Below are 12,066 nucleotides of genomic sequence, written 5' to 3' on the forward strand. Positions count from 1 at the left end.
GGTTTAAATGTGTTTGACTCGGCATAACAACGTGTAAGGCAATTGAAACAAAAGAAACAACATTATGATGTATGCCTAATCGCTTTAATATTTTAATGAAAACGAAATTTACAACGAAAACCATCGACTGACTAAAGACAGGAACATTAAAAAAGTTCACTATCAAACATGTTTTTTATTTCACAAATCTTCTATTATACAACGGTGTAACAGCTCAACTCAACTAATATGCCTACTATTGTCAAAATGGTCGGTTTGCAAGGCAAATACACAAATTGATTCTCGGTCAATCATGTGTATGATAGCTTAAACGTTCTTCCACTTACGTCAGATATTGGTTGAACTAGAACTACACTAAAAAAATCAAATATCTTCTATTTGTAAAAAAAAAAGATGATGTGGTAGATAACCAATACAACAAATCTCCACAAGAGACCAAATGACACAGACATTCACAACTGTGTGCCATCGTACGGCCTTCAAAAATGAGCAAAGTCCATACCGCGTAGTCATCTTTACATTTGTAAATGGCCACGACATAACAAATGTGAAGCAAATCAAACAAGAAAAACTAATGGGCTAATTTATGTACAATTACAGAATACATAAAGAAATTATTGTCTATCTGTCTGTCTGTCTGTCTGTCTAACTGTTAGTACTTTACCTTTCTTAAAGAAAAGAAACTGCAATTGGTTAAACTATTGCTTGGAAGAGGTATACATGTAGATATGGTCGACAAGTCCGGACGATCTGCATTGTTTTTAGCCATTCAGACGTGTTCTCGTGATCCAATTGATGACCGCGATGAAATGGAATTCGATTCTCCATCAAAAATATATTATGATGCATCCAGAGAAATTGTACTTGAGCTGATTCAAAATGGATCAGATGTCAATTTACAAGATAATTCAGGAAACACAGCCTTAATAACGTTCAGTCACTCAGGTAAGTTTTTTCTTTGAGCTACACATATATTATTTATTCGACACTTTAGGAAGACGCATAAATACCCCACCCATAATTGAATAAAAACAAATCTACGACCGCCATGAATTATTTATATATTGTTCGCTTAAAACTGTTGGATAAACTGCTTACATTTTATATCAGCATCCTTTTATGATACAAAGAATTCGGCACTTTTTAAAGATAGAGATATCATCAAAGTACAAATTACAAGATAATTCTTATTCCTTGATGTTTCAATCGCGCAAAAGGTGATAGGACTGTGGTTATGACTATTTGAACAAAACTGTAAGCATCTGTAACACAGATAGCCAATGAACACCAACCAGCTTGTAATGACACCTGTAAAACTGTTGAAGGCATGAAATATTGTATATAAATTCTGTTGCAATTATAATCGCACAATGTCTTCAAGGCTGTTGTTTGTTTTAATTTGCAGGTTCCGATGCGTTTATAGAAGATCTCTTACAAGCAGGTGCCGATCCAAAATCATGTAATGACAGATTTTGTTTACATTTTGCCGTAAGAAATAGATTATTACGGAGTAGGAGCAAACCCTGGGTTAATTTTGTATGTCTGCTTTTGGATAAAGGGGCATCTCCAAATGACTTTAAAGGACATGTATCAAATTTAATTGAAGTTACTGTAAAGAAAAATATACTCCTGGTAGAGAAGATATTGAAGCACGGAGGGGATGTAAATTTTACAGACAACACAAAAAGAACTGCGTTGCATTATGCCTGTATTTTAAGTAAGATATTGAAATTTTATACACGCAAGTTCTATAGAAAAATGTGTGTAAGACAGTTTCTGGTTTGTTAATTGAAATAGATTTTCTAGAGTATTGACAAATTGAAAATACTGGTTTGTGAAGGGAAAAAATACTTTTTATCACAGCCAGTATTATTATTATTTATTTATCATTTTCGCAATCTCTCAGCTTTAGGTATGTCTGCAGGTTTAAAAAACTTATTGCAGATTTATTTACAGGAAAATGCATTAATGATTAGTTCCCGATTACGGATTTGTACAGTCTAAATTGCATTTAAGTTTTCATGGAGATCTGATGTGTTGAATTCATTCACATTCAAAAAGTCATATTTCTAAATAAAGGTATCATTTGAACAAAATATCCTTCCTCAAGAAAAGAACATTTAAAATACCAACAAAAATCAATCAAATTTGAAAAAGAAAAATGTATTCCTTTCGACAAAACAAAAATTGTATTGGAAACAATGTATGAACAAACTATGTCAGACAAATTTGTTTTTTTCTCTCTCACTTATATATGTGTACTTGAGAGAGAACAATGTATAACAATAACTTATGTTATGGATAATGCATATTTTAAGGTTTTTCTTGTCGTAGAACACACCGAGGAGTGCCAGAATTGGTCAAATGAAAGACCGACCGTAGGGAGGTCTTTCTTTGGGCAATCCTGACATCCCGAGGTGTGTTCTACGACTAGAAAAACCTTAAAATATGCATTATCTGACTTATATACCGTCAAAAAAATATTATTTTTTAAAAAGATTTGCAAAATTTAGAATCCTATTTCACCGACCACACTAAAGTTGGATATTCCTTTCTAATGCGTTCAGGTTTTAATAGACATTTTCGAAAACTATTCGATACCGACGCTTACACCTACGCCTATGCCTACAGGTAACCTTTTTGAGAAGGGGTCATCTCAATATGTACAACGACCACAGGCATTTATATTATATATTTTTTTATCTAATCTTACATTTTAAATACTGTATAATACTTTTATTTTGAATGATTTGCTACTTTATTAGCACTGTTTAGTAGCTGAGAATTGACCGATCTTAATATTGTACTTTGGAAAAAAAAGGGGGGGGGGGCTTTGTGTAAATTAGTAAAACTTCAATCAGAAACAAGAATGTGTAAAGTCTTTTATAGCGTGAAACAGAACGTATTTTAGTATGTGTTATCTTTGTGTAATCAGGGCGGTACGGAATTTTACACCGGTGTTGAAAATGCATTGTAAAATTCCGTACACCCCTGATAACACTAAGCCTTTACTAATTTTTATACGACCGCAAAAAATTTGCGTTCGTATATTGCTATCACGTCGTCGTCGTCCGAAGACATTTGGTTTCCGGACAATAACTTTAGTTTAAGTGTATGGATCTCTATGAAATTTGACCAAAAGGTTCAATACTACAAAAGAAAGGTTGGGATTGTTTTTGGGGATGATGGTCTCAACCGTTTAGGAATTAGGGGCCAACAAGAGGCCCAAAACAAGCATTTTTCTAGTTTAAGGACAATAACTTGTGTATAAGTATTTTGATTGCTCTGAAATTATACCACAAGGTTCAATACCACCAGTAGAAGTTTGGGATTCATTTTGGGGGTAATTGCCCAAACCGTTCAGGGGAGAAAAAAAAACAGTTTTTTTGGGGGGGGGGGGGGTCAATTTTTTTTCCTCAAGATTTAAGAAATTATCAATTTTCAAAAAAAAAAATGGGGGTCACAATTTATTTTGCTAATTTTTTGTATATAGTTTGAAAACAGATTTACTAAGTATTGCGCAACAGCACAGTGTATTGCACAACAGCAAGACATTTTCAATTGAATATAAATTCAAATCATATAACCAATTTCAAGTTCTTTGACTACATTTATTCTGTGTCAGAAACCTATAATGTGTCAAATATTTAATTACAATCCAAATTCAGACCTGTATCAAGCTTGAATATTGTTTCCATTTTTGCCCCAACTGTTCAGGATTGGACCTCTGCGGTCGTATCCAACTGCGCTCGAAGTAGCAGTTTATTATACCTGGGTATAAAATTAAAAAAAATCTTATAAAGAACTTTCACTTCACAATTCAACACTGGTGTTGCTGCGCGTTGTCAAATATAACGTTGATATATATATTTTTTTTTGTAAAGAGGGGGGTGGGGTTCTACATTTTATCTTTATGTTTAGTTTTGGGAAATTTTTGTTTTTTTGTAATTTTTGATTCTTTTTTATTACATTTTGCATTTTATTTTAACTTTTAGCAGTTATATTTTACTTTTGGCATTTTATTTTTGGTGGAATTTACACTACAACCGTTTTTATTTTATACCGAGTCACCGAAACGTCCATTACAAATCCTAAGACCTGTTGATTTATATTGTTAAAAATATATTTGCTTGCTTCATAAGAAATAAGATACTTTATTTATGTTCCGAATGCTTTCTAGAAATTCAATTCGCCAATTGTATATTCTACCACAAAACTGTATTCCGTTTGATTGGTTGCAAAAGGAGACAATTAAAAAAAAACAGATGGAATGTCACAAATTTATTACTTAAAATAATCCAAAACTAATGAGAGCATTCGGTGTTTCTAGCTCCGATTCCGAATAAAAAATCATATTGAAAAAATACAGAATGTATTTTTTTGATATCTGCAACCAAGTTTTACGAGGTCATTCATTCAGTATGTTTTGACATTTTGATACGGTCCCTATTGTAGTCAGTGTAGGTGTCGGTGTCGGTGTCGGTGTAAGTGTCTGTGTAGATGACTTTTCAAAAATGTCTAATAAGAACTACGGCTCATTTAGAATGTGAAATAAAACTCACTCAATAATCTAGATATAAACCTTAGAAATTATTATCCATACACAATAAAAATATTACTGTAACTGCATGAAGTAAGACACAAATGATTTGTTACCATCCGATAACGGTGTATGAAGAATACAAGACACTTTGTAAGTAATTTATTGTACCAACTTAGTTTATGAAAAAGGGGGAGGGGTGCAATGTTTTTGTCTATCTGTAATGCCATTTATATCGCGGAAAAGTGAATATTTTTTCAACAATTTTAATTGAATTGAATGAAATATTTAGAATGATTTTCTTTTGAATAGGAATATATATTTTTTTAACAGATAATCAGGATATAACTATATACCCTCCCCCCATTCCGACCCCATTGTCAGGTACGTGAATGTTATTCAATAGAATATAAGAATATTTTATTAGATGATCATTTGATCAGTTGCACCTATCATAGATTGAACTTTAAAAAAATAAATTCCCTAGTCGGCAACATAAAACATTCAGATGAATTTAATTTTGAAGTAAATTATAGTTTGCATTTTTATCAAGGAAAATAATGACCTCACACAGGACATTATTTTATGCCTTGTAGCATATTTCATTGAAACATGGTATCGTCCGGGTTGATTCATCGAAAGAATGACCTATCGTTCTGAAAGAAAATAACTCCATATAGGTATATAAATATGAGATTGATTATTCAAAACATTTTTCATTTCTGCCTGCAATTTTTGAAGTGAATTCTAAACTGAACTAAAAATTAAAACGTTTTTTCTCTTGTATGCCCATCATAACAACCCGTCTGGAAATTACGTGTCTTTGTAGTGATTAGTTTTTTTGGTTTACAGTTTTTATTTCAAAAGTTTCCAATTGTGCACCATTTTTTTTTGTACTTATGTCAAGCAAAACTGATACAACTTCTTTTAGAGAAAAGGGAAAAAACAGATTTTTAATTTCTTGAATTTCCTTTTCATGTTTATTGATGATTTCACTCACAAGCCCACATTTCAGTGAGTACTAGCATGGCATATATCAAACTCAACTTGCAATTAGGAATATAAGCAAAACTAAAAGCTTTACATCTTATCTTGATCTCGTCCTCCATATTGACATAGATGGACGTCTATTTTTCTAGAAAATATGACTAACATATAATTTCAACTGTCGATCTGTCAATTAATCATTTCTCAGCAGTGACATACCATCTGTCACAAAGAAACAAATAAATGGACAAAACAGAGCAAGCATACGACATCTCACAATTTATTGATTTATTTCCAATAAGTAAATGTAAATATTAACAGTGTATGAATATGTGTGTATTTGTAGAGAATACGATGGATAGGGATGAAATAATTAATAAACTCGTTGAATTCGGTGCAGACCTTAATTGTCCATCAATTACTGGAGAAAAACCACTGGATGTTTTGATGAAGAGTATGATACACGATATAAGAAACAATTATTCTATCTGGGATGACCTAAACGATCCATATTGTCAAAAAGTTGTAGTTGATTTGTCCTCATTCAATCTTTTTGTTAGTGGAGGGTGTGATTTAACTCCAGTTCAAGATCTAAAGAAAGACATGTTTATACCGTTCCAAAAGGAAATGTTTGAATGGTCAACAAATTTAATTGTAGAGAGGTTAGTTGATTTTAGATAATTATTGTACGTTTGTCTTCCCGTGTAGTTTTTATACACAACAGATTAGAAATATTATAATTCGACAAAGTTTATACACGCATAACAGTTTTAGTTGCATAAGTATTGAGAGCGCGCTTTTTTTTATGTGTTAATACATGTCTCTCATAGAACGCTGTATGTATGATTGTGCTATTTTTATCTTGTTTTGTCTAATTGACGAATACATGTCAATAGTCTGTTCTTATTCACAAAATTTAATGTTAAAAACATTCTATAATTTGAATTTCAAATTACCTCAAACTAACTGCCTGTCGATACTTTAATTTTGGCATTGCACAATGCTGTTTTCTTTGACTGTCCATGGCGCTAAAACACTTAATCCCTGGGAACTGTTTTAATTGAGTTTAGTCTCTGTTGCATGATGTTTCAATATTAATTGTTTTTGGATTTTCACTAGCTTTCAGTAACTGCGAATACACTCAAATCGTACGTTCGTGTTGATTTGACCTATTGACAAAATTTGTAATGCATTTCTGTAATTCAATGTTTACTTATTTTGTGTTATTTTCGTCCCTCTATTTTTAATATCTACCACCTTTGATAAGATTTTGAAAGGACGATAAATTTTCACTTATTATTTATTTGGTAAAATAAAAATAACCTTTTTTAAACGTCTCTTTTAGTTAAGCCATCTTAATTGATATTTTATAGTGTATCTTTTCATGATGTAATGTTACACTCCTGTCTCAGGTTAGGGTGGACTTTGGTGTCAAAACGGTTAAACCCTCTGTTTATTTTATGCACCTATCCTAAGCCAGGAACAAGTTGTACAGTGGTTGTCTTTTGTTGGTATGGTTCATAGGTGTTTCACGTTACTAGGTTTTGATATAGATGAGACCGTTTGTCTTCCTGTTTGAATTGTTTTATACTTGTCTTTTTGTGGCCCTTTATAGCATGCTTTTCGGTGTGAAAAAAAGTCGCCTCATTGAAGACCAATAAAAATGTTACTTTTTATACATTGTGACTTGGATGGTACCACTCATACCACATCTTCTTAATTATAATCAAACGTATGACAAACTTTTAAAAATATTTATCAATTCGTCAAAGGTATAATTGATATTATTTGAAGATTTTATTGTATGAGTAGATAGCCAATATAAGTAGCACAATTCTTAACAAAAACACGATGTCTAAAACAAAGTGACCGATTTTATATTTTGATATCATAACAAAAAATTGCAAAAAATGTTTGCAATATACTGTTAAAATTACAACACATATCGACGAAGATAAATATGCAAACAATTATTAAAATGACTTAGCTAGTGGATATTGTTTTCCTGTTTAACATTTTAAGTTTGCACGAAAATGATGAATAGTGCCTGCTAGTTCTAGCTACACATTTTAGCTATATTTGTCTTTTTGTCTTATTACTTATTTTTTACATGCCTTTGTCAGTTTATTTTCGATTTATGAGTTTGGATGTCCCTTTGATATCTTTCGCCACTCTTTAAACTACTAAAACATAAATTTGAGCATAGGCTTGTTCAAAAAACCAGTTTGAATGTACAAAAATATGGAGTTTATATGAACAAAGTCAGGGTATAAATAGGGAAAAAACTACTTTTTTCCGTTCTACCGTAAATCTTTCCAATCACAATGCATATAAAACATTAATATGTTTGCCTTTGATATTTTATTGTGTGCGGATTGATTACGTATTAAATCAAAACACTATATACTTTCTACTCCATTATAATTGTATTTTTTAACATTAATGATGATTTTTGTTATCTTTTACAGCAAAGATCGTTCAAATGAATCCGTTTTACTCAATTTACTACAAACAGGATTGTTTGAAACGGCCGAATGTCTCATTCGATGCGGTTGGCAGGTAGAAAGTGAAAAATGGTTCAGTACTGACAAAATCGCAAAACTTGATACATCAAGCATTGAGATCTGTGGAAGATATAGAAAACTAGATGTTCAAAATTGTAAAGACCAATTTCAAGATTTTGTTGACAACATAGATACAGGACCAATATCTTTATCAATAATATGTAGGAAAAGCATTAGACAGCAGCTTGTAAAAGCATCAAGAGGGGCAGAGATCAAGACAAGGATTAACCTACTCCCTGTCCCGCCGATAATACAATCATTCCTGGCCTTACATGATTTTTTCCAGGATTACGAAATTATAAAACTGCGAAACAATAATAGGTATGAAAAATGATTGATTTCAAATAGGGAGATCTAAATATAAATATTAGAGCTGTACACGTTTAAAGGTTTCCAAATTTTATAAATAATCAGATGAAGTTTTTTTCTTTCAATTATTCTGTAAATAGACTTTCGCAAAATTGTAATGCATATTTAAAAAAACAAGATTGCTAGATATTGAAATTAATTGAATGCACCAGATACGTCGTTTGAAATTTATTTGTTATATTTCGCCCCTCTTTTATACCTTTGCTGATCTGGTTTATGTGTTGTTTACGTTTGGGGACCAGAAGATTTATTTAAATGTTACGATCACAATCACGAATTGTATAATCTAAGGCCGAAAAACGGATTCTATTCGATGTGCCAGTGCTTAACTTATTATGTTTTTTGTATTATGTACCTTATTTCGTCACTGCCTAATCGAGATATAAACATCGGTGAATTAATGTCGCCTTAATTCAGTGCATTTGTCATCGATGTGTTCAGCAATCGAACCATTAAACAAATAAATTTATACAGACAATATATGCATAAAAACAGAAATATTTCTCGAATTATTTAAAATGATAGATAAAAGAACATGTGGTATGAAGTGTTTACTTGAAATTATCAACATCTTCCCATTTTTGTGGCAAAAATAAATTTGTTATTGGTCTGTATTGTTATTTATAATAGATTATCAAGACTATTTGTTAATATGTACAGCATAATTTCATTATACCACGAGCAATAGTTAAGTTAGTCGTCATTAATGGCCTCAATACAAAAAAGTGAAAGAGACGGCACTTATACAATAACGGAAAAAGTGATATATGTTCAGCAAAAAACAATTTTACAAAAGTGAAAGTAAATACAATATACACAATAAAAAAAAATATGTCTCAATTTATTTTCGTTTCATTTGACGTTTTTTACTCAAATTATTTGAAATGATATATTTGTTTACTTGCAGGTATCATCGCGTTTTCTTTTTCTTATAACTAAATTTGTAAAAGTTTTATTATGGTTTATGATAGATAACAATAAAAATAAAATTGAAAGTTACTGAAATAACTACCCGAATAATCACTGATTACACTCTTTTATTTTAGCTCTCTTTATTCCACAAGCAATTGGTAAGTAAGTGGTACTTCAATAGCCTTTATAAAAAAAAGTGGAAGAGACGACACACAACACAATAATTTATAGAAATGTTCGATGATTTGAATTGCATCAGCTTTATATCTTTATTCCATGGAATTGACGTTTGACGCTCTAAATCCTCAACCAATCATTAATATATATCACGTGATTATTAATGTAAATAAGTGAATATACGATGATCAGCAACGGTTAATATTTTCAATGGCTACTGATTCAGACAATTATTGAGTCCGATTTGGTATATATTTTGGTATTTGATATATAATATTTCGTACATAAATGATAGTGCATCATAAGCCTCTAAAGGCTGATTGGTATAAATATACAATCATGTTCATTGACTGCATATGTTTAAAGTAATGTATTGTATTTCATGTATATGTTCAAAGTTGTACTTTAAAATAAAAAAAATTATATATCTATCTATACAAGGGATTAATTTAACCCGGAACAATATATATCTGTTGATACGGAAGTAAAAAAAAATAATTCATATGCTTCATTGTCGCATGACAGCAACGTATGCCACTTTAAAACAACTAAAAAAACAAAAAATTATTAACTACAAAGAAAGTAATCAATGTTCGCAGTGCTCGTGCACACAAAACATACACTTATACTTTTAGAAAAAAAAGTGCTAATTCGTCTGAAAAAGTTAGTTGACAATACATCTTGTTAATATTGAGTGTCGTTTTCAATGTATGACAATAAATTGTAAGCAAATGATATACATGCATTATAATAATCACTTGTCTTCATTTCGTTTAAACATAAAATATATTGGCACGAAAGTCAAACTAGTCTAAAACCATCTATGTCAGATGAAGCTTTCCAATAAAGACCCAATGATTAAACTATTAAAGTTAGTCATAATAAAGTACTGCACAATATATCTATAATCAACAGAAAATTTTAAAACTCAATTAATTGTTTTCAATAAAATTTATATTTTAATTAATTTCAGGTTAGATATGAATTATGACAGTGAAAGTGAAATAAGGAACAGAACCATTAGAGACAAGATTATTGATTACTCTTAGTGTTGTCAATTCGAACATATTTGCCTAACCGGTTACTCGGATAATCGTTCGACCGATTAACCGGTTAATCGGTAGTTTAAATTGATGTTTGAAGGTCCTTTCTATGGTACCCTTCAAATGTACGTTTTTGTTATACAATGAGTAGAAGTTTGTCCTTTGGCATTATAAGGCTTGTCTTTGGGGAGTCCTGGCACAGTTTTACTTTTAATAATCCAATACTCCGTGGATTACTATGACGTTTGTAATAACTTCAGACTGAAAAATAAAACCCTTCTTGATCTCGTCGAATTGATAATGATGATGATTCTTTAATTTTTTCTTACGTAATATTTGACCCCAAAAAAATAAATAATGAAGTAAATCGGGAAATTTAATCGGATTACTGATTTCAAATTACTTTTTAAAAACATGTATACTAATTAATCATGTTTACTTAAGATCTTGCCCCGTGATGATACACAAGTTGTCTAAGTTCTAATTAATTTTAATACTTATGTTTTTAAACAATGACCAAAGAAATTGTTCCGTATCATATGGACCACAATGCTGAGGCAGAGGCCTGTGATCTGTTAATGGAAATAGAGAAATTAGATATTCTCAAAAATTATGTTGACGATAATAATCAATATACTAGATAATTGATCTGTCAATTTAATTACCACGACGATAATTTTTAAATTGAACAAAATTATAAATGATTTCAATACATATTTATATCAAATCTACTAAAACTGAAAAAAGAGTCCGGTAAACCGGTTAGCGTTTTTGGTATTCGATATTCGGTCCTTCAGACGGTTAACTGGTTAATCGATTAACCGTTGACAACACTAATTACTATATATGAAAAAAAAAGTGGTATATAATGTATTTGGAACATAACCATCTCTGCTGAAATGGCCAAGAGATATAAAGATGCATTAAGTCAGACATATATTAAAAAGTAATAGGTTAACATTCAAAAAAAGGTAATTCAATATAAATGAGAATATTGTACAAGTAGATCCCTTGCATGCAGAAGATATGAAGATTTTTTCACTCGAGAACATTTATTTTTTTCCAAGGACTTCGCCCGATTAAAATATGAAATTTCGATTTTTGAAAGGGTATTTAAGGGAAATGCATGTTTTATTCCACTGTCTGTACTTTTAACTTCATGAACATTAAATATTAACTCACAAACAAGTATTCGAACCTGCAAGCCTATATTACTTTACACGACATAACCATTGACACACAATACCGATACAAAATGCAGAAATCAATTATCTTTGCAAATTGTACTTCTGTTTTGTTTTGTCTGAAATAATTTTGAAGACAATAATGAAAAGTAAAATCACAAAAATACTGAACTCCGAGGAAAATTCAAAACGGAAAGTCCCTACACAGGCAAATTTCACTCACATCAATTTCACGTGAATTTAAATTCATTTTTTTTTAAAGTTTACGTGAAATTCATGTAAAAAATTTC

The 12,066-nt window shown here is 30.8% G+C and overlaps 1 protein-coding gene across 1 annotated transcript; it reads left to right on the forward strand.

The window, feature by feature from the left end:
• Window positions 1–1,427: 1,427 nt before the first annotated feature.
• Window positions 1,428–11,768, forward strand: LOC127705459 (uncharacterized). The gene is made up of 5 exons (XM_052209785.1): window positions 1,428–1,717; window positions 5,874–6,189; window positions 7,996–8,412; window positions 9,507–9,530; window positions 10,523–11,768. The coding sequence occupies exons 2-5, from the start codon at window positions 5,882–5,884 to the stop codon at window positions 10,596–10,598; spliced, it is 825 nt and encodes a 274-aa protein (XP_052065745.1). The 5' UTR covers window positions 1,428–1,717; window positions 5,874–5,881; the 3' UTR covers window positions 10,599–11,768.
• Window positions 11,769–12,066: the final 298 nt, after the last annotated feature.

Source organism: Mytilus californianus, unplaced genomic scaffold, assembly GCF_021869535.1.
Source record: "Mytilus californianus isolate M0D057914Y unplaced genomic scaffold, xbMytCali1.0.p SCAF_6, whole genome shotgun sequence".
In the NCBI taxonomy this organism is placed as follows: Eukaryota; Metazoa; Mollusca; class Bivalvia; order Mytilida; family Mytilidae; genus Mytilus; species Mytilus californianus.